Source organism: Bidens hawaiensis, unplaced genomic scaffold (genome assembly GCF_021521415.1).
Source record: "Bidens hawaiensis isolate Kalapana, Puna unplaced genomic scaffold, B.hawaiensis_p1.1 tig00048148_1, whole genome shotgun sequence".
NCBI classification, from domain to species: domain Eukaryota; kingdom Viridiplantae; phylum Streptophyta; class Magnoliopsida; order Asterales; family Asteraceae; genus Bidens; species Bidens hawaiensis.
In genome coordinates this window covers 18,148-42,400 of record NW_027498614.1, presented here as the reverse complement: position 1 = coordinate 42,400, position 24,253 = coordinate 18,148, and the positions used below count along the sequence as shown (strand labels likewise).

The 24,253-nt window shown below is 35.3% G+C and overlaps 1 protein-coding gene across 1 annotated transcript; it reads right to left on the bottom strand.

Annotated features, from left to right (window-relative positions):
* Window positions 1-2,258: 2,258 nt before the first annotated feature.
* LOC143597352 (protein ILITYHIA-like) lies at window positions 2,259-23,361 on the bottom strand. The gene is made up of 58 exons (XM_077075872.1): window positions 23,191-23,361; window positions 21,844-22,220; window positions 21,324-21,455; window positions 20,647-21,175; window positions 20,378-20,562; window positions 20,155-20,281; window positions 19,980-20,053; window positions 19,795-19,871; window positions 19,658-19,694; window positions 19,401-19,564; window positions 17,955-18,138; window positions 17,791-17,868; window positions 14,997-15,116; window positions 14,851-14,910; window positions 14,474-14,596; window positions 14,275-14,374; window positions 13,352-13,518; window positions 12,898-13,197; window positions 12,674-12,790; window positions 12,476-12,577; window positions 12,250-12,399; window positions 11,490-11,654; window positions 11,071-11,247; window positions 10,863-10,985; window positions 10,695-10,775; window positions 10,509-10,625; window positions 10,257-10,429; window positions 9,379-9,604; window positions 9,180-9,302; window positions 8,216-8,272; window positions 8,009-8,119; window positions 7,716-7,907; window positions 7,468-7,641; window positions 7,240-7,350; window positions 7,077-7,146; window positions 6,899-6,977; window positions 6,715-6,817; window positions 6,470-6,640; window positions 6,273-6,395; window positions 6,082-6,195; window positions 5,895-6,001; window positions 5,754-5,805; window positions 5,553-5,659; window positions 5,398-5,457; window positions 5,193-5,310; window positions 5,006-5,116; window positions 4,792-4,929; window positions 4,602-4,724; window positions 4,434-4,505; window positions 4,240-4,352; window positions 4,006-4,164; window positions 3,814-3,910; window positions 3,363-3,545; window positions 3,085-3,279; window positions 2,827-3,006; window positions 2,617-2,749; window positions 2,471-2,549; window positions 2,259-2,368 (listed from the first exon to the last, which is right to left on the bottom strand). Exons 1-58 carry the CDS (start codon window positions 23,294-23,296, stop codon window positions 2,326-2,328), a joined length of 7,869 nt encoding a protein of 2,622 aa, XP_076931987.1. The 5' UTR covers window positions 23,297-23,361; the 3' UTR covers window positions 2,259-2,325.
* Window positions 23,362-24,253: the final 892 nt, after the last annotated feature.

The following is a 24,253-nucleotide window of genomic DNA, read 5'->3' as shown; positions in this document are numbered from 1 at the left end:
GGTCTAGTGGCAAAGGGATATTACTCTTAACTAAAATGTTATTGGTTCAAGTCTCATTTGAGACTTGTTTAATCACATTTTTATGCAAAAAAATTTTACACAATCCAAATTATAACCAAGTTTGTTTAAACCAACAAAATACTTCTTAATTAAGGCACAAAAAAAATTTCGCCTTCGGCCCAAAATTTTTTTGCCTTCTCAGAGCCGGGACTGCCGACGTTGTATTTTCGGCGAATCGATGATTAATTGGGTATGTATTGATAATTCCGAGATATTGGGATTTGATTTCATGGATCAGTTTCGTGATATCTAGTATGTATTTACTTTTATATCTTATACTTTTATCTTTTTGTTATTCTCTTTATTGTTTTAAGTTTGTTTTGTTTTATATTTATTTTCTTATGCTTTTTATTGATGCATTGATCGCCATGCTTGCGGTGCGCGCATATAATGTATATATGTGTAAACTCTCGGGTGGGCAAAAGTGAAATTTCACTAATTTTGACGTTATTTTACTAACCCCGTGAAAATAACATTAAAAGTGGCGAAAGGTTAATCAGGCATCATATGGTGGTGTTGATAGCCGGAAGACAAGAGTAGATACACCAATCGGCGGGGTTACATACACCAATCGACGGTGTCCTGATAGTTGAGTGTTATGTGTCTTATGTCCAAGGCTTAATACAAAACTACTATCGAGCCGGGGTCTCACTGGAAGTAGCCTCTCTATTCTTAAAGGGTAGAGGTAAGACTGTCTACATCTTGCCCTCCTCAGACCCTATCATAGCTTTGCTATTGGTGAGATATACTGAGTACGATGATTTATTGATGCATTGTGCGTAAAATGTAACATTCTGTAAATTCCATGCCAAATTTAGCAACATTGAAGTAGAAGGGCCATTTAGTTATTTTGTTGCCAAAGTTAAAGTTTAGGGTTCAAACGTAATTTTGCAAATGTTGCTGATAGCGGACCGATATCCTTTAACCTACGGTCCACTATGGATGGCAGGCAGCTCGCCCACATGCTGACAGTCCGTCGCATAGCCATGAAGATACCGAACACGAGCTGTCGCATAGCCATGAAAATATCCGATCGACTAATCGTCAACCCCTGACACGTGTATATAAAAAAAACAGGCGCAGGACCAACACGGTCCACCGGCAGTTTGGGTTATCCGATGTCGGTTGGAAGGTAATAGAAGAAACAACAATGTTAAAACAACCTCGTTTGGCGGCGACATCGGAACCATCAATACATACAACAATGTTAAAACTACTTCAGTTTCATCAGGCATCGGATAACCCAAACTGCCGGTGGCGGGGGGGCCGTTGCCGGTTGGGCCAGCAGAATCCGACACATGTCTATTGACATGAATAGCATAGGCAGCGGCAAGCCGTTGCCGGTTGGCCCAAGAGTTAGCCAAGGATGGTCAACATCGAGTATAAATAGCAGCCATAGGCTGGCCATTTGCATCATCTAGTTCCCGTGCTAGTCTCAATTTCCATTCCCGACTTCCGGTCCCGGGTCCCAAAACTAGGTGACCAAACGAGGTTGTTGTCTTAACATTGTTGTTGTAGCTGGGGCGGCTACTGACGTACAAAAGTTGCAAGCTCAACTTCGGTTTCTTCTATTAGCTTCAAATAAATTTATAATGTAATGTGCTTTGATTTGACATTAGACGGTGCCAATGAAGAGTTCATGAAACTCGACAACTGGTTATAGCACAGAAATAATCGTTTTCATTATGCCCACATGGCCGCTGACGTGGCAAGGCTTTTGCAGAGTTGGGGATACTGTGTGTGAACTATTCTCACAAACAAGTCAAGGTAATGTATCAGGAATACCATACGGGGGATATTAGGTTTTTTTCCTTGAAAGTCTAACCAGAAATAGCAACAGTGGTATCAAATTTTGCATAATGGTACCAAAAAAACAATTTCCCAAATCGGAACCGGTTATTAACTGAAGTCAGTTTCGGTTATTAACAACTAACTGAAAAACCAGTCCCAACCTGAATCAAACCTGCACTTCCTCCTAACAGGTTTTGAATTGTAGGTGAAACCAAATTTACGCCTCATACTTTCCAAATCGCTCGTGAAATTAAAGAAATCGTAAATTAACTCCCAAAATTTCCACTAAAACTTGATCAAGTAAAGGCAAGATCCAGTGGGCACGTTCATCTCTCGCCCAAATTCCACTCATTTCCACAAACTATGTTTTTCTTTAAAAGTAACCGTATGGGTAATGGGTTGGCTTATAATCCAAAATGCATGTACCTTTCTTTTCCTATTAATACAAAAATATAGATGGTAAAAGCATACAAATTAACCGCTTCCCGAGTCATCTTCACTGTCATCACTCGCATCACTGCACCCATTTACACACAAATATGTCATCAAAACAACAATATACTTTTGATATTATAGCCTAAAGATGTGAAAATAATAATCAAATCTATATACACAGTACCTGAACTCAGAAAGCTTTGATATTCGTCTTGCATCTAACCCAGTAATATACTTTTGTGCTGCTTGAACATTTTCTGTCCCTGAAAGATATAATAAATTGTTAAATTCAACAAAGGTCTAGAAAAATAACGCAATAATATATATTACCTTTTGTTAATTGAAGAGCATGTAGAGCACATCTTTCAGCTGCAAGTCTCACAGGTGTGCTTCCATCTTTCAAACATTCAGCAAGCACAGGACCGTATATTGTAACATGAGCCATTATCGCCTTAGGATTTTCCTAAAACAAACCAACCCTTATATTAGTTAAACTCATTCCTTAAAAAACATAAAATAAAATAATACATGTAAACATACTTTGGAAACTGCTTTAAGTGCAAATAATGCTCTCCTCCTAACTTCACTAGAATCATCCTGCATTGCAGATGCGATTGACGCAATAATTCCCTTGTGTGAATTCGCATTCAAAGGATCCTTCTCAACTTGATAAAGCAAAAGCCTTCCTAATGCTTTTGTTGACGTTTCACGAACAGGAAACTGCGTTAAAATAACCTTGTTTAACTAACGAACGAGCCTGTTATCTATTATTCATATAATTACAGAAACACGAAAAACCTTTTCATCCTTCAAGTTATTCTTCAGGCAGTCGGTAACCACAGTGACTGATGAAGATGCTGATATTATCGAAGGAACGTGCCTTAACATTGATGAGATTGTTAGCAGTGCACCATGCCGAGCCGTCCAGCTGGCTGAAGACGCATTGTCCGTAACTTCCTCGAGTAATTCAAATATTTGATCATCTTCCAAATGCTTCAATTACAGAAAAGTTTCAAAAATAGTTAGAAGACTGCAGAACGAATGAACAAGACAAGATATAATAATACAATCCAAACCTCAGATAGAATGCCTAAAATTCTAGCTGAAGAACCGCGTATCTGATCATCGTCATTGTATATTAACTGTTTTAGATAATCAAAGACACGGGTTTTAACAGGAGCACTAACGCTCTTCCCAGCATGCTTGATAACGCCTTTTAAAGCTGCCAATATTGCCTCGCGGACCCCACCTTCAGATGTCTATTAATATGTAAACAAACATTATTCTCAGCAACACAAAGTTCAATTAAAACAGAAAAACAGAATAAAATTGCACAAATGAATAACAAATGACATCACTTTTTCATTAAGAACTAAGTAAGATTACTGATGGAAACTAAACAGCTACTCTCTCACACAAGTTTAAGACTGAGTTTGAAACTTCTAAAATTTGGGGACCAAACTTGCACAATGGTCAAACCACAGGGACCATTTGTGCAATTTTCTCTAAATACAGTTAAACACACACCTGTAAGTTAGATAGAAGATCGCCAACGAGAGGATCAACCCTGGTACTTAATGCGCTAAGTTTCCCAAGTGCTGATGCAGCACTGGAACGGATAGTCCTGCATTCATTCATGTTCATTTATATAGTCAGTCATCAACTTAACAGTTGACTTAATAAAATTACAATAAAATCAAGAAAAGAGATCTATCATACCTTGTGCTGTCTTGCAAGCATTTGACAAATGTGGTTTGTAACTGTGGCAGAAACGGTTTTAAAGCAATCCCACCTTTTCCTATTATTATTGTCAAAGTTGACAAAATTGCACTTTTCACTTGCCATGGGAATCGATCGCCTATAATTCTAATCAAAGGCCTGAAACGAATATATGAAATAAGCATCATTTTTATTTAGAAAAATAATACTAACAATACATTTATTATGTGATACCCTGTAATAGGGATGACAAACTCCTTGAGAGCTTTTTCACTTGTTACTTCAATTAATTCTCCAAGACCCTGAGCGGCCTGTTCTCTCAATTCAGCGGATCCACTTGTCAGACCCTAAAGTTCAAAAATGAAAAGGTTAAAACAAATAATTTAAGGATCTATAACTCCAGATTTTGTTCAAATATCAATATGTACCTGAAGAAAGATGGGGAGCAATGGCTGAAGGGCTTTTGGAAGACAGAAGCCAGGTATAACAACAGGCCCACCCTGTACAGATACCTCATATTAAACGGAATATATATTATTAAAATAAAATTATTGAAAACATGCACGTGATATTAACAAAACAAAACATATTTTTACCTTTTTCTTTCTACGTTCTTTGTCTCGAGAAGTGGAAACAGCATCACGGACTAATTTAATATAAGACAGGAGGTTTTCTTTAGGAACCGAGCCGACAACTCTTGAAAGTGCTTCCCATGCAGCCTGTTAAATAGATTAAAAAATATATAAACAAGAATATGACGATAATTGATAAGTTTAAGAATATTACCAATACAGTAGCAGAATCTGAGTCACTCAGTAAGATGATGAGGGTTGACATCATATTTGGTGCTTCGTCCACCAGATACAGTTTACTGTTTTTGAAGAAATATCCAATTAAATATGCAGAACTGCGTCTAGTAGAAGCCTGCAAGTTGTATAGCAGTATGAGATAACAAAAAAAGATCTCATCCTAATAGGATATATAAAATTAAAAAATATACCTGATTATCCCCAACCGCTTTAAGAAGCTCTGATATCAAATATTCAATGCCTTCATCGTCAATAACTAACACAACAGTTTCTGCAGCCTTTTTTGCAAGAGTTTGCACATCCTATAATGCATATAAAGTACAATTTAGCAATAAAAACTCAAGATCACCAAAAGCTATAAAATGAAAAGTAATATGCCTCATGATCATCATCTCCCATTGCAGAGAGCAAAGCAGGAAGAACTGTTGACAGATGAGCATTCAAACCAGCACCTGCCACCTCAGCAACAGCTCCTAGAGCATGTGCATTAAATGCACTGAAAAAACAAGTTTCCACTAACAATTTGCATCATAAATGATAAACCAAAGTGTTTTAAAAAATTGAATGGATTCTAGGTGCGTACGAGAGCGGGAGATGAACAAGCCTTGGTAGTATATGAGGCAACACAGCTGCAGTCCTGACACTGTTTATAATTTATTTTTTTAGTATATAACATCAAGTGTTTATACAAAAATTAAGAAACTATAAAAATGGTAACACTGTCTTGTTTCTTAATACCTCAAAATTTGTTTTAGACCATCAAGAGCAGTATCTGCCATGTCATCATCTTCCAAAGCATGAAGAAGAGTTGGGACAATTTCGTCAATTGCTTGCATTCCAGCACTCTACAAATAAATAAAATATTTCAAAATAACATACGAAACACTATTTATTTACAAAAACACTTAAAAAAAACTTAGACCTAAACGGTAAGAGTACCTTATACAGAGTACTGAATGCAGCACCAGCAGCTTCACGAACCTCAACCATGCTATAATAGAAATTAATATAACACAAAACATATAAAAAAAGCAAACAAATGTTATAATTAACAAAAGAATTAGAGAAGTCAAAATGTACCTATCACAAAGAGCTGTACGGATAGTGGGGATAAGTTCATCCATGAAACTTAATAATTGGTTTCTACCAGCACTAGCCATCACTTCACTTAAACCAGTGCAAACACCCTGTAAATAAAAACATTAAACCAATTAATAAAAGTTAAAACTTTCGAGAAACAAATCACAAGAATAAAAGAGTAAAATACTTGTCTTCTGCTAGAATCAGGGTCCTTCAAGCCTTGAGATAAGATAGGAATAACCATAGGAAGAACTCTCTCACCAAGCTTCCTTACAAGCTCACCCAATGCTCTTCCAGCAGCCTTTAACATATAATCAACAATTCAGTTTCCATAACATGTGACAAACACCTTAAAAAAACATAATATAAACAAAATGCCTGTCGCCTTTCAGAGGATGGTGATGCAAGAGAAGTGATAAGGGTATCCATCAAAACTGGCATTATTTCCTTTAACGTTTTAGGAGTATTTGCAACGATAGTCTTCCATACATGTAAAGCAGCCTGCAAAAAGAACACATAAACTAGGTATTAGACACCTTAAATTACATATTTTGCAGCCAATAATAATAGCATACCTGGCGAACTGAAAGGCTGACATCTGTCCGGACCATATAAAGTGCAGCAAGTACTTCATTACGTTTATCTTTACCGAGTACTTCAATAATTGCACGACCTTGTGCTTCAGTACTTGCACCTTCGTCATCACTACCACCTTCAAGAAGTGCTTTTCCAGAAGTACCAGCAACCTTAATACAACAAACATAAGTATTATAAACTAATAGATTCTAGAAACGGCCACACAACTATAAGGTTGATGTACCTTAAATAATAAATCACCCAAAAGTTCCACAGAACTTTGACGGATACGCCAGTTATCATTAAATATACCGTCTTCTACAGCTGGAAGAAGTAAAGGCAGTGATCTGGCCAAAAAAAAAAAGAAAAACTGTTTAATAAATATTCAAACTTATTTAACATTTCTTTTTCCAAAAAATCAAACTTACGTAATTGCATAATGCTCCACAAGTATGTGCCCTGCACCAAGTGCAGCCTCACGTACAGATTCGTTTTCATCAGCAAGACCTGATTACAAGCGGGCGTTAGATTAATCATGCGCCTCAATCTAGTCAATTGTATCATAAAAAGAACCCTATGTTAAAAGATCTTAAAGATGAAACTTACCATCTAAGATGGATGGTAGGACTTGCTGCAAGTAGTTTTGGAACTGTACACCTAATGATCTTGGAAGATACTACAAGAAAAATAATAACCTTATTGAGTATGGCTAGCAAACAAACATACAAAACTGAAATAAAATGAAATGAAATGAAAGAAACTGGTTCACCTTGAAAAGTGTCAAATAACCATCACGCACAGGTGCCTTTGAATGAGAGCAGTTACGTATGATGTCAGGAAGAAGGTTCTCAAAATACTCTGTTCCAAGAGCAGCCACAACCTACATTAAAAGACAGATTCTTTTCAATAACGGTTCAAAAAGTCAAAAAAAAAATAATAAGAATAATAAGAATAATAATAACAATAACAATAATTACAATAATAAATAGCTACTAACCTCACTCAACCCCTGGGCAGCACCAGAGCGTTCAACATTACTACCGTCCGACTTGAGTGTATCTAATAACCATGGAACAAGATCCGGGAAATTCTCTTCACCCATTCCTCTAATTAGAGATCCAACGGCTCTGGCTGCTACAGACCGAACTTCAGGAATTGGATCCACTAATACCTGTAAAATTATGTATTATTATGTGTATATATGTGGGTGTATGTGTGCGACTGTGTGTAAACTATAAAGTATACCTTTTTAATTTCAGGAAGAAGCAAACCAATATAAGGAAGCATGTCATTCGGGTCAGTGACTAATGAACACATATTGCCAGCAATTTGTGCAGCTTTCTTTTTCGTTTCTGAGCTTCTTTCTCTCAATCCACGATGAACAATTGGTACCAAAAGAGCAAGTGAAGGAGCATCAATTGAATTAATGAAAGTTGTCTACAAATTATCAATAAACACCCAACAATATAGTAAAAATAATCATTTTAATAATGATAATATTTAAACGTAAGAAATAAAAAAACGTTAAAAGAGGTTACCTGAAGAAGAATATCAAGGGAATACTTTGTGTAGTCATTAGGGTCTGTAAGACCCATTAAAAGAGTTGGGACGAGTGAGGCAATTTCAGGATTCTTTATCACACTACCAACCTATATATTATAAAAACAAGATGCATACACATGTTAAGAATATATATAATAAAAACATGAGCAGTAGATTTTAAGAATATAGTGAGACTGCCAGACCTGCTGGAGTGCTGTCTGTCCAGCAGATTGCACTTTTGGATGAGTATCAGTTAGCACCTGGAATCAATCAGATATTAATTTAGACATCTGACCATATTGAATGAATATTAACGGGCAAGCTCAACCTGTTTACTTATGAACTAGTTCAATCTGGTTACATTTTATAAAAGCTACAAGTTAAAACGGCAAAGCAAAAGGGTCGAAATGCACCCAAAGTGTATTTTCTAGCATAAAATCTAATACATCATTACATCAGTTTAATCGAAGATTTCAAACTAATACGGAAATAGCTTATTACTGAAATACCCATTTTGACCCATTAACAGTCAACTGTCCAACCTGCCCATTTTCCATCCTAAACTACCATGTAAATCATGAACAGTTTGGGTCGGTTTTGGGCTCAAACCAAACCAAATCTCGATTTTTTCCAGTTTAAATTTGGTTCAGCTTTGGCCTTTTCGGAATTGCAATTTAAACTTGAAAATTTTGAACCAAAAAAAAAGAGTTAGACCCAAATAAATGAACTTGGGCCTAAATCTTTTTGTTAAATAATAATTAACTAATTATTATACATTTAGGCTAATATATTTGAGTTACAATAACTTTTCAAATATTATTTCTGGCTATTGTTACCATGCTACTCTTTCATAACCTTTTTGTTATTGGTATCATTTTTCTTATATATCTTTATGTTTGTTTATTTGACGGTTGTGTGTTTGGAGCCGAGGGTCTCTATGGAAGCAGCCTCTCTATCCTCAGGAATAGAGGTAAGGCTTGCCGCCATCCCACCCTCCCCAAACCTATTTGAGGGATTTACTGGGTATGGTTGTAATTTTCAAATTCTTATAAGTTGGAGAAAATTAAAATCTAAAAATGAAAATCCCATTAATTCGGTTTGCTTTGATTTTAATTACATGAAAATCCCATTAACTCGGTTTACAGATTATGTTTCTATCCAAGATACCTCAGTCAATTTTGGAACAATCCTAGGTAGACACTGAGAAAGTTGTTGTGGAGCACAATAAGCCATAGCTCCAAGAAGTTGAACACTACTCTGTTTTGTCCTCCAAGCTTTGTCTTCAAGACCCTGAAAAACCATTATGCATAATAAGAGGCCATACATAGTGATGAGGTGGAAAAGTAAAAAAAGGAAAGATATGAACCTTTAGAAGAGATGGAAGGACAAGTTTAACCCCCTGGGCAGTTAGTTGGGACATCATAGCACGAGCAGCACCTTCAGCAGCTTCCCGAACAGTAATCACTTGATCGGAAAATGAAACCAAAAGCAGTGGTAGCAAATATATTACATATGGTTCAAACAACTTCCCGAGCTTTTCACAGAGGCATTCAAATGCCAACAAAGATCCTTCGCGACATTTAGCAGAATTCCTAAAATATCAGGATTAAAAACTCATCAAAACTATGTGTTACTGCATTTGCTGTAACAAGTAGAAAAAAGGTGAGAGATAGATGGTATAGAAAATCCGCCAATACTACTTAACATATGTGCAGTTATGCACAATACAATAAGCTGGTAAACGAACCAAACATTTAGTGAACCATTCAACAGGAAGTTCGATTATGTTCATTTATTTGACAAATGAACACACACACACAAAAATTTGCTCATTTAGTTAGACGAGCAAACATCTCGTTCGTGTATGTTGTGAATGTTTGTTTATTTAAATTCTTTTAAGCTCGTTTGTTTACGGTTGTTTAAGTTCGTTTGTTTATATATATTCATTTAAAATTTTAGGTCCTTATAATTTAGTTATATAGTTTGGTTTTATGAAACTAAATTATCACCCATTAGAATAAGCCTAGTTTTATAAATATTTAGACCAAATGTTCACTTTAACTTTGAATTAATGTCCGTTCAATTGTGTTTGCTTATGTTTGTTTGCGTTCATGAACCATTCGTTTATACTCTAATGAGCAAACGAACACGCTGATTTTCTTTACAAATGAACACGGATACTCCATTCGTTTAACGGTTCACGCTCGAACGCTTGCTTAGTTTAAGTTAAATGAGCAAACAAACCTATTTGCAAGTCCTTCGCGTAGCACAGTGGCGACCCCATACTTTTTCAAACTAGAAATTCCAAACCCTTTAATAACACCAGCAAGGCCAAAAGCTGCACCACGACGTTCGCCATATTTTTCACTGTTCATCAGCTGGTCTAATAGCCTATTAACAAGTGACATTGCATCTTCCTAATGCCAGATAATAACCAGTAAGTAAAACATAAGTGAAATGCATATATATGTTTTAATGGAAAAACATATGGCATACTTGTTTTGATTTCATTAAGGGAGAAAGACAGCTTGAAACCGCCCTCTGAACAGCTTCAGATGGAGTGTTTAGCACCTCCAACAACTTCTCTACAACCGCATGCACTTTAGGATCATCCTGTTTAACAAAATATTTTAATAATTGAAAAACAAACTACAAAAATCATGGTCAGAGATGATATTAAACCTGGGATAAATGTTTTGCTAAAGCTCCAGTAAAGATGACCACGCCTTCTCGTACCAAATCATATTTTTCTTCATCCGTTGCCTAAAAAGTCAAGTCAAATATAATATGTAATAATAGAAAGTACAAATAATAACGAAGTGAAAAATGAAATTTAAAAGGTAAACCTACCTTTTTGTTTAAGTAGTTTTCAAATATGGGAAATAACAAAGAGACATTTTCCTTTCCGTGTTTGTCAATAATCAAGATACCGGCATTAATCATTCTTCCACGAACATCAGCATTGGCATCAGCCTGTAGTTGACATCATAAAGATGAATTCAAAGTATGCACTAAAATAACTAAATTCTAATTTCTGGTTCAAAGGCAAATACTTTACCAGTGCTCGGGATATTAGGAACGTCATAACAACTGGAAGGTCTTTGGTTCTAAGTACATCAGCTGCAGCATGTAAAGCCAATGCAATCCCTTGTCTTCCAATCCAACCAGAATCAATGTTTCCCTCACCAATACCACCATCACGAATATAAAGTGAGAATAAAGTTGCTAACGATTCCTGGAAAAATGCAATAACCTGTAAGATAACAATCCTAGAAGCTGCTTTTGCACAATAATTAGGTCTGTAATTTCAATAAAAATATAACTTTGTGAATAAAAATGATGAGAAGCTTTAGAAAATATGTTTTAAAATCCCAAAGACTTGATTGCTTAAAAAAAGTAAATTATAAGAACTAACGTAAGAATTCATTAAAAGTCTATATGGGTTTGTCAACGATTGCATTAACAAACTGTAATCACCTGTAATGTATCTGGGTACTCATCTAACACAGCAGCTAACGCATCAGCAGCAGCCGTTCGAATATTATAATTAACATGCGAAAGAGCCGTGAAAAGTCCAGAATAATCAGTCCCAAATTCATGGTCATAACGATCCCACACATCCTCTGCCACCTCAGCCACCGACTGAAATATAAAAATTTCATCACACACAACAAATGTAGGTAGATTTTATAAGGTAAAGTAGAATAATGATTAAGAGAGAAACACAAATATTACCCTTCAAGTTCCATACATTAAATCATTTATTAAAAAAGGTACCCTTTATGAACTGATTACCAAAACTGACTTCTAATATTACTTGAGGTTTCCCATTGTTTCAATTAACACTAAAGTATAATATAAACACATGTATAATCACTAATCGGTTAATGAAATATTTAAATAAACAAGTTACAACATTTAAAAATTAACTTCAATATACCTCCAATACAAACCTAACATCAGTATGATAGTAGAGTTTAAATTTATTTAGTCTTTTCATGAAAAGGTAAAACAAAACATTAGCTGTTACCATATTATTGTAATTATATTTCTCAATATAATTTTAATACAAATCCTGTATACTATCTACTAATTACATCTTTTACACATATTCAAGTTTCAAAATCTGCGACTATAACTTTCTGAGAATTGTTTTAATGATTATCTTTCACTACCAGAATATAAAAACATAATAAAGTAACATAATAATGAAAATGATTTTTAAATTGTACGATACCTTTTCAGGATCATGTAGGGCAATCCAAATGCTGGTGGCAATATCTACATCTTCGGGAACCGAACGAGTAGATATAGCAGGAATGCATTTTACAGCATTTAAGCAAGCTAACCTCACATGAACATCTTTTGCATAAACACCAGATAAAGCCTGAATGTCGACGCAAAGTTAAATATGATACAGTTCCAATATTAATATCAAACTTAATATTAAAATACAAACATACAGGTGCCACTTCTTCTGGAGACAAACCGAGGCACAGCTCATTTAATGCTGAAGTAACAGACCCATGATAAGAAGGAACTGCACCAAGCACATGGTATAAAACCTGTCAAAAAATATAGAATAGAATATTACATGTCACGCGAAATAAATTACTAAACCAAATATCGTGTAGAAATATCTGATACATCAGAAACTTAACTGAAAGCATTTGAAGTCGAGGAAGAGGTAATATTGGATCCATATGTAGAAAAAGTACACGAAGTACATCATCGTGAAGCTGCGTCTTCTTAGGAGATGACAATATTCTCTCCATTATCTTTAAAAAAACAATGCAACAGATAAAAACAATAGTTACCAAACTACCCTTAGACCATCAGAGTAAGGTCAGCTGGTCAAGTAATATGAACAATTAGTAAAGATTACCGGGAAAACAAAACTGAAAGAATCCACAGGAAGTGGGCCAGTTTTGCATGATGTGGATAATGCATGCATTACGCTTTCAAAAAGACTTAATGATGATCTGGCATGATCACCCTCACTAAGAGACGAAAGTTGGTCCCACGAAACATAAGGTTCAGTAGTTGCAACTAGCCTTAAAGCAGTAGCAATGTCTAATCCCCAATTAGATAATGGAGGTGCGGTACATTTTGATAGCTTCACCATTGTTTCATATGCCACCTCATTAACAATTGCAGATTTCAGTAACGGGTTCACAAATTTTACCTGAAATTAATTTTTTTCACTTTTTTAGTAACAAGACATATATAAATAATAAAAAAGTTAAAAGTTAAGATCACGATGGCACTCAGTTAAAAGGTCTCAATGAGAACGTTCAACGATTAAACTTTTATATATTATGAAATACGAAAAAACTAACCAGAGAGGGTAATTCACTATGTGTGAAAACAGGATTAGTTATAGCCATCTCTCCTAAAGCCTTCAGCAACAAAGAAAGATTCTTCTGTATATTCTTAACCTTATCACGAACATTAGCTTCCTCTCGAAGCTGAATTTCACGCGCCTCCTCTTTTGATGTTTTCTGATCTAAATTACCACAAAAAAAATGCAAATAGTAAACATGTGTGCTGATGTCATCTTATAATAGAAATGCCATTGTGTAACTTGGGTAAAACTCAAAACGGGCCATGTCAGATTGGGCTGACTAGAAAACATGCCCATTTTTAAGTCTTCTAATCACATATATTGTGTTAGTTATAATTACAAACGAGAATAGCCAATACAAAATAATATGTATCTTTTGTATACGCTACAAGATGAGTTTGCCAACTTTTCAACCTATTTGACACATTCCCCTTTTTGCTACTTTCTTATTTTGATAACCCGTTTGAGATAAAACACAACCCAGATCAAATTGTTAGGCCTGTAAACAAACTGAGTTAAGTGAACAGTTCGTGGATTGTTTGGTGGGAAGTTCAATTATGTTTGTTTATTTGTTAAAACGAACATGAACACCTCTCGTTCATTCATTAATGTTAGTTCGTTTACGTTCATTTATACTCATTAGTTTATGGTTGTCTAAGCCCGCTCACTTACGTTCCTCAATACATTCATTTAACTTTTTTGGCCCATAACATTGTAGTATCATATTAACAACTTTTTAGGCGTAACACAATGTTTTTCACTTACTCATACGTATGTCCGTTTATCTATGTTCAGTTCTGTTCATGAACCATTGGTTTAAACAAACACAAACACGTGCATTTTCTTAGCAAACGAACATGAACAAGAAAACCCTGTTTGTTTAATTGTTCATGTTTAAATCGTTTGAAAAAACCTTACCGGCTTTTTTCGTTAACTTCCTAGTATCCTTCTTCCCTACATTTCCACGATCTTTACTACCAGCGTCTCGCCTTCCAGAAGAAACCGAGTTTCCATTTTCCTGCAAAAAAAAGGAAAAATGCCTTTAGTTTACTACAAAAAAAGAACTGTATTATAAAAGAATTGTTAGATATTATATATGTGATCATGAACATATTACCATGTCATTGTTGTCATAAGCCTTGAATCGGCCTTTAGCCTGTTTCAAGTTATTAGAAGCTACAGACTCTGCTATATAAACTCCTTGCTCTGTGGATAACATCCCTTCAGGGGTATTAAAAATCTGTCATACATCATTAGAATATCAGTACACGAATACCAAAAAATATGACAGTTACAAAATTTACATAATCATTAAGTTCTTTTTTAACAGAATATGTTACACCTCTACTCCCTACTCACTCCTAAATTACACCAAATATTACTCCTTGCTTGGGACTGAACCCAAGACCACCCACCTAAGAGGCTTGCACCTCTACCATGTGAGCTAGTTCCACAATGGCGCATAATTATTAAGTGTATATGCTTTCTGCTCACCTTAATATCATTTTCTGATAGCAAATCGTGTGCAGCCCAATCAGGAGAACTTTTCATATGCTGCAAAATTTCAAATGTCAAAAAACATGAGTGCATGACTCGTATTTTTATTCTTAAAATTTTATAAATAAAAAATTGTAGTTAACCTTATCAAATTCCACATAGGTTTCTGCTGGTGTTATAGTCATTAAAGATGACAAAGCGTTTATAGCAGCTTCTTGTTCCAGATGACTAGTGCTCATCAATCCCATTGGTCCAAGTAAACTCTATATACAAAAACAATATATAATCAGTGCATATAACTATATTGTCGGGTTATGAAGGCCTTTGGGCCGGTTTTATTAGGAGGCCCGGTTTTGGCTCCTAATTATGTTTAACCCTAATCTTGTTTATTATATATATCCCATCATGTAATTGTAATCTTGGTTCTGAGCTAATAAGAAAACCTAGTTGCAGCCCGTGGACGTAGGTCCCCTCGCGGGGACCGAACCACGTTAAATTCTTGTGTCGTTTATATTTTCGTTTATGTGTGTTTATCGTTGTGCATGTGTGTGCTGTTTCGCTTCCGCGCGCCGCTTTGTTCCTAACAAGTGGTATCAGAGCTTTGGCTCGTTGTTTACACACGGTTTTGCACGGGTATCGATCGAAAAAAAAAAAAAGTAGAAGAGGCTGGTTTGAGAAGGGCTGCTACAGTGCCGCCGCTACAGTGCCGCGGTGAACAGTATCCGGCATGAACAGTGTTTCCGGCCGTGAACAGTGATTCCGGCGGTGAACAGTATTGTCAGAGATCTTCGTTTTTCTGGTTAACAGGGCTGTTCGGGGCTGTTTTTCAGGGCTGTTTGGGACGGTTTTCCGGGTGATTTTGCAATTAGAATTCCTGTTTTGGACTTCTTGGAGTTGCAGGTTTCACTCGGGCGTTGCAGGTGAAGCACCGGGTCGGGTGTTTCGGGTTTTAGGGTTTTTCTTTGGAGGTTGCTCGGCTTCAGGGAACCGGGTTTTGTGAAGACCATTTAGGTTCGGGTTCAGATTTGTTTGCAAGAGATTAGTCTGAGGTAACTTTATATAGTTTATTTACAGTTAGTTGATTTATCGGTTATTGCAAGAGCAAATCGGTTTATTTGGCAGTGTTCTGTTGAACAATCGTCAAGTTTAGGCCCGTGCCCTTGTTGTGTCTGTTCACTGTTTTCGATTTGTTCTCGTTTGTTATTGTTATAACTGAAGACGAGGTGGTTATGATCGGAATGTTTGACGGTTTGGATTTTGGTTGATTGGTTTGTCATGTGAACTTGGATATAGTACTGGTGATGGATAAACTTGGAGAAAATGGAACCAGCGGGTGTGCTGGTGACGGCATAAGTGAAAAAAAAAAAAAATGAGGTTAGTGGCAAGTCATGTTAACTATTGCTCGTTTGGATGATCTTTCGGTTAGGGTTTGAGTTAACTGATCGTGTGTACGGTCATAGAACCCTTGGTACCCGCTTGATTTCATGAAAGTTCTACTGTTGTTATAGCTGTTTGCCTGTTAGCTGGTTCGAAACTGTGATTATTACTTCTTGTTCGTTTGGAATTGTGAAGTTATATCTTGTTTGCTGGTGATCAGTGGTACACCATTTGAGAGGTTCAGGATCTCGTGTTGGGTAAAGTTATTTGCCGGGATAGTACGAGTGGGGTTCATCTCATGGAGTGTTGGTGTGGCATGGGTTGGGATAACAGAAACAGTGGGAGCTAGGCATAGTCGACTTGGTAGGTTGCGTAGAGGTGAGACATTTTAAGAGTCGATGTCGAAAGGTTTGGAATTCTGCTTTTGAGAATGTATCTGGGGTTGATGCATTGAGACTCAGTGAAGGCGGTGAAGACTCTTGGGTTCAAGATTCTAGTTTGCTTTATTTCTTGTTACTCACTTCAATGAAGCATTTGTTGAATCTTTTAGTTAAAGACTTTTGGAAGATACGGTCTCTGTATCGTCGGAAGAAGTGAACCAACTTCCGAGTTATAAGGTCTTGGCTCGCTGAATCGGGTAGAGCTAAGGGGTTTCAGTTTGCAGACATGAAGCCTGGAGCCACAGTGATGTTAGCTTGAGCGTATTCGGAGGTCTGAACATGTTCGGGGATTTGGTAACAGTGGGAGCACGCGGTGTGTTCTAGGTTTGTTTCCAAAGGGACGTTGAGTTCGGAAGACTGGGAAATCCGAATGTGAAAATCTCTCCTGGTATAGTCTGCTGATTTTTGGAGAGTGATTATCCTCTGGAAGTCTTTGGAGCCGGTAGTGTGAGTAAGTGAGGGCCGGTTAAGATTGAGGATGAGCCATTGGCGGGTTTTGTCATGGCTGGGTCTGTGATGACCGGATTGGAGCTCTCGGGAGCTTCAATGGGCCTTTCAGGTAACTGATGGGAAGGGGCGCTGCAACTGGTGTGGATTGGTAGAAATCTTAGTTTGTTCCTAGAGAACTGGAGGCTTGGAGAACTTCTTTTGTTGAAGTTTTAGCTTGTTCTTGGAACTGGAGGCTTGGTTGATTTCTATTACTGAAGATTACTAGAGTTACTGGATGAATGAGATTGTTATATTTACTTGGATGGCAGGCTGGAATTTATCGCAAGGCCTTCAAGTGGGAGATTGTCGGGTTATGAAGGCCTTTGGGCCGGTTTTATTAGGAGGCCCGGTTTTGGCTCCTAATTATGTTTAACCCTAATCTTGTTTATTATATATATCCCATCATGTAATTGTAATCTTGGTTCTGAGCTAATAAGAAAACCTAGTTGCAGCCCGTGGACGTAGGTCCCCTCGCGGGGACCGAACCACGTTAAATTCTTGTGTCGTTTATATTTTCGTTTATGTGTGTTTATCGTTGTGCATGTGTGTGCTGTTTCGCTTCCGCGCGCCGCTTTGTTCCTAACATATATTAGTGTATTACACTAACTATAAAACTTTAAGTTATAATTACCTGACACACACTACTGACATCAGTCATTACATAACCAATGACATCAAAACCAAGAGCTCGCAAACACCTTTGCAATCTCTGAGAAAACAAAATAGTAAATGGTTTGTTAAAAATAATATAGAAGTATTTTTGATGTGTATTAAGTTATAAACGAGTTGACTCACCTTCCAAACAGAATCTTTTTTTGCTGTGCCAACTAAACATGGATGATGAGAACAGAATATAAGACGTATGCAAGAACTAGGTCCAGCAGCCAAAACACCAGATGAAATTACCAATAAACCCTTCACTAAAACCTCCACAGATGGCACAAAAGCTACTTGAGTGTCCAATGAATTTTCTGTCTCACTAGAAATTATAGAGTAAATAAATCAATGGGAATTTAAAAAACAACCTATTTGACCTCCAATAAGTATTAAAGGTGTTCAGCGTTCGAATCAGACTCAAGATCCGATTCAAATCAAAGTTGAATAGGATAGGTTCAAATTCAGTAACCAAATACGAATTTGTGATTTTCTTCAAATTAAAATTAGGCACTTTATTTATTTTTTATTTTTGTATTATTGTATATACATAATTATATATATTGGGAAAAGTTAACGTATAAATGAAATTAACGTGCTAAATGTGAGAATCAAGTAGAGTAAATATATATACAAGTAGAGTAATTATGTAATTACTCTATGATGTAATTACATAATTACTCTACTTGTATATATAATTACTCTATTTAATCATCACAATTAGCACGTTAATTTTATTTGTATTTGATCCAAAACCCATATATATTTATATTTATATACACACATGCGTGAATACAAAAAAACTTTTGAAAGCTTTAATCACAATTGGACCTATGATCCAATATCCAGCCCAATAACAAATTGTTCAATTATCCAACATTCTAAGACTATCCACTATCACAACCCAAACCAACCTAACCATTTATTAAAGAACTAATTTCTCTCTCTTCTACCTATACAACCCAACCCAATCCAATACTTTACTCACTGTCACAACCCAACCTAAACCAATATTTTATAAAATTAAAAATGCTTCATTTTCTATAAAATTTATATCAAAAAGTTCAATATTTTTTATAAATAAAACCATGTTGTTACATTTTTTTAAAAAAGGTTAAAAGTTGAAATTTTCATTAAAAAAACCAAGTTAGATAAAAGGTTTGGTTGCGAACTTTGGTTGCTGGAACAACCTGGGTTGCAACCGGTTGTGGACAAAAAAGAATTTCCATTGTTTTAATTAAAATGTTTTTTGTCATTTTGTGCCACCTTGCAGCCAGTTGTGATAAATGGTCACCATAGTGGATAGCCTAAACTAGATCTCCAAACCTGATGTCCTAAATCGGTAATTTGTCTCATACGTATGCTTTTAATGTTAGAAAATTTCAGGTTTGTAAAAGTTTCGCAAACAAGACTAACAAAATGGCTGAATTCAAATCAAATTTCGAATTGTATGCAAATTCGAATCTAACTTCTTAATCTAATTTGAGTTCAAAAACTTCAAAACTCGAAATTCGATTAGATTAATTCAAACATTTGAAATTCAATTCGTTGTACACCAAATGAAACAGAAAAAAAATGAATTTGTACCTTGACTTTGCTAAAACTTTTTCTCCAACAACCGTGAGGTACTCTAAATATTCAATTTGAAGAATTTCAAATAATCTAGGAGCAACAGATAAAATTTTCTTGGTGCAGCTGTAAGCTGCTTTACGTATATCCCAACTTGAATGGCACAGAAATGCAATAAGAAGCTGTGGTAAATATAAATACATATATATGAGTATATAGCAGATAAATAGATATATAGAAAAAACAAGACATGATACAGTTTCATAGTAGTTCACCTGCATGAGTGATTTCACATGAAGAGTTTCAAAAACTCTGTAGAATAAGTAACAAAATTGCAATGGATTAATGATAATGTGAATCAATAAATAAATAAGCAATAATACTAAAGTAAGAAACATCATTATGGTTAAACCTGTGAGAATGATCCACAAAGAGCGACTCAAGTAACTCAATACATGTTTCACAGTCCTCCACAGATAGTTTAGAAGCCTGCAAAAAGCAATCATATTTAACATATACATCATATCAAATAACAATCCTACAAAAATAGAGAAATTTAGAAAAAAGTGAAACAGAAAAACTAAAAAATAAAACTACCATAGAAACAGGAACAACTGAAGGTTCATTCTGTGATATCAGAGACCAGATCTTTTCCTTTGACACGCTTTCATCTTCAGCATAAAATAATGAAAAAATTATACTTTGAATAGGAAAGGGTATCAACTAACATAAAAAAATTAAATAGGATGTTAAAAGGTATATATCAAAGCACCTGCTCTAATATCAGCAGCTGCAATTTTAACCACCATAAGTAATGAATAAATACCATCCAGCCGTTGTGCTGCTTTGGTATAACCAGTTTTAACTAACTGAATAAGAGGCATAAGCAAAGATGATATCTGAAAACAAACAAATAACAAAACGTTTAACCACATGAATACAGCTGTGAAAAACATAATAAAAACAAATATTTGTTATTAAGTTAGTTTTCTCACTGGTAAAACTGCATCGGCGTTTTTGCATATGTTTTTAAGCGATCGAAGATGACCTCTTCTTAATGATTCCTTTTCTTTGAGTCCTGAAGAATAGAAAGAAACAAGTTCTGGCCCGATAGCATCTGTGGATCTTGATACCCATGAAGCTAGAGCACTTAAACATGCAAGTTTTACCTCTTCATTACCTGAAAGTCAGCCTCGAGTCAATCATGCAAGTTATGACCACCGATCATCAAAAGCTAACAATATAAAGTCAAGTTTACACTCACCATCATCTTTGTAAATAGTCAAAAGAAGACCACAAACTGTAACGGAAAGAGTACTAAGATATTTCCCATCAGGACATCGACACAAATCTTGCAATGCGTTTATCATGCCAACTCGTTGGTAAGGAAAAGCTAGTCTTCCTTCAGAACCACCAAGAACAGCTTTGACCACGTTGACCATTGACTCGATCGCATCAGGATTACTTGAATTTTGGCTTAAACATTTGACAATATCCAGAGCGGCAATTCTTCTTGATTCGTCCGTGTGGCGAGCCTGTGCTAATACAACCAATAGCATCTCGCCACCATACTTACTCAGGTCCAAGTTAACGTGTCTCAAAAGAACCTCAACTGATTCCAAAACAAGCTCAGGATTCCTCTTTAGCATTTTAACAGATGAAGGAATAATAATGTTCTTGAAGTCTCCATGTGACAAATGAAGATATAATGAACGAAAAGCTTCAACTAGGGCTTTGGTTGGTTTATCCTTCGCATTCAAAACCGACTGAACGTACATATCAAGATATACCGGCTGTAGAATGCAGTATAGATAATGTTATTCCACAAATACAAAAAAAAAACTAATAAAACTAGCAGTTAGCATCATGAATTGATACCAAAGCGTTCAAACCTAGTAATAAATTTCACAAAAATAAGTAATATTAATTTGACAGGCTTACCTTCCATTGCTCAAACAATGATGCCTTTGAACTTGAATAATCCAACATTACACATAGCATTTCTGGAAAACTTCTATACGAGATTGTTCCACTTTTTAATTCCTCCATGTACAAACTGAATATGCTGGGTGACTAAAAACATTAAAGCAATAAATTAATAACAAAGATAAAATTCCTCAAGCACTAGAATCGCAATTTCGATCCATTTACTTATCGATGAATTAATTTGGGTTGTTTAACTAAAAGGGGCTAAACTGGTCAAACATGTTGAAAGTCATCCAAAGCTTAATATTAATGCATTGAACCTCCTAAAGTCTTTCATTGAAAAATTTATTAGTATTACAGAAATCTGGCTTTACAATCGTGATTATAAGTATCTTTTGGTTACTGTTTACAAATGAATAAAAACAAGTGCTAGTAGGTGCCTTCAGTATTAAAAAATGACTTATTCAACTGACTCAATTGACCCCCCCCCACCCAATATTTTAAACTATAAAACAATTTCATGTCAATAACAAACCTCTAACAGTGAATGAATAAAAGATTTTCTGCAAGCCTTGCGTTCAAGAGAAGACGCTTGAATGCTAATTTGAATACATGAAGCCTGTGCTGCTGCAACTCTACTAAATGCATTTTTCGATACAGAAATAAACTGACTTTTACAAATAAGCAAAGTTGACCATTTCATAAGCCTATAGCAACCAACATGAGACTGAAGCTTCAACTGCTTTTCCATAGTCTGCACAAGGTTTGCTGCAAACGTTTTCATAAATATAGCCTGCTTTAAAGACTTGACAATCAAATCATCCACAGCTTTCCTTGAACCTCGATCATCATAAATATACAGTGTCATAAATATTAAATCCACCAACTGTGATGCAGTCTCAGATGTCATCTCTGCAAATTCAATACATATATAACTGTTAAATTTCAAACTACATTTTTAATAATAATCGTCAACATCAAACTAATTAACAAAATATAACAATAATCGTAATCCATCATCTGCATTTACACTAGGGATATGCAAATGGTACCGGTACCGAATTAGGAACCGTCGGTACCAATTAGATACTAACATTTTGGGTTTTGGGATCGGAACAGAACCGGGATTTTACCAATTTTTTTGTCTTCAGTGCCAGTATCGTACCGAGTATTTTCCGTATGCATACCCATTTTTTGAGATTTTCAGTATCGGAACCAATATATGCGCTTCTAGAAGTTGACTACACCTCTATCGGTCGGTATTGATGACGTATCAAGAACAATGATCACTTGAACTTTTACTATTACTTTTTGAACTTTTAGTTTTCATGTTTTCAACATTTTAGTATTTGAACTTCTGGTACTTTACTTTGAACATTTTGTTATTCAAGTTTCGGAATAACATTAAATCTTGACTCTTAAAACTGTTGGTACTAATTAGATGAGATTAAATGTTGTATAATAGCTTTTGTTAACTTTACATGAAGAATAGTATTATTTTTCTTAAAAATAATATACTTACTATTTTTTATTTAAGTGCGTTTTTTTTCTTAGGCCCTCACTATTTTTACGCCTTGCGCCATTGATTACGATGAGAACACATCACAAACAAAGATCAATTAAGAATTAAGTGCATGTACACAGGTTAGTAACCTGAATTAGGTAAAAATGTACACGGATTAGTAACACTAACTAATAATAATAATAATCAGTAATTTGCATTTACAAGTTGAACATCATATAACTATAAACAGATTGCATGCATAAACTGAAACATGATAAAAATAAAAATTAGGTTATGGTGAAATTAACATTGAATAACCTGAATTAGGTCAAATGTAAACAGGTAAGTAACAATAATAATAATAATAATAATAATGACCTGAATTAGATAAAACGGAAGGAATTTGAGAAGAGAAGATCTGAATCCGGTTCTTGGTGGAGGAAGTTGGAACAGTAGATGCAATCGATATCAACGGCTGCTCCATTGATACGAGCTCTGATCTGCTTCAAATCAAATGAAGATAATTTGAAAGATGATCGGAATAACTAACAACGGTGAAATGTTTGTTATCAATCGTCGAATAATAATATCATGGATTATGAAGCTGCGGCGTGTGGTGTGGTGTGGTGTGGTGTGGTGATGTGTTTGTTTTAGGGTTTTAGGAAGCTCAAGTTCTTTTTTCTTTTACTCTTTTTTTATTGTTATTTTATTTCATACTCTACTTATAAATTATGTAAAGAAAATGTTATTCGACTTAACGTAGGTAGGGAAGAAGCTTGGACGAAAACATAAAAACTATTAATTATTAATATATGTAAAAAGTTTCATATAAACGGTGGTTGAGCATAAATTTTTAAAAAAACGAAAACACGTAAATTTAAATTACTGAGTAAAAACATGGAAAAAACATGGAAGGTGAGGGCCACCCTGACTAAGCTTATTTTTCACCATTGATGTTGAGAAATGGCTAACAAATATGATATGTCGATAAGTGAGAAGGGGGTTTAGTTTTTGAGGGTTTTTATTTGATAAAATCATATGATATAGTCATGTGAGATGTAGATGATCAAATGACACAAAAGGTGCACCATAAAATTAGATGAATGGTGTAAGATTGAGTTATTCACTTCCCCCACTCTTTTGAAGTTCCCGAATGAACTCAGGGTAAAGCTAGCGTACAAATTAAATTAACGTATTAATTGCGAGAATCAGGTAATGTAATTATATTTACAAGTAGTGTAATCATGTAAGTACACTATGTTGTAATTACACTACACTATAATTAGGGTTGTGAAACGGTTCAGAACCGGAACTGAACCAGAACCAAACATTTCAGAAAAATAGAACCGGAATTTACCCGAATATAGTAAATCGGTTCGGTTCCAAAACCACATAAGCCGGTTCTCACTAAACAGTTATGTTCAAGAACCAGTTCGGGCAA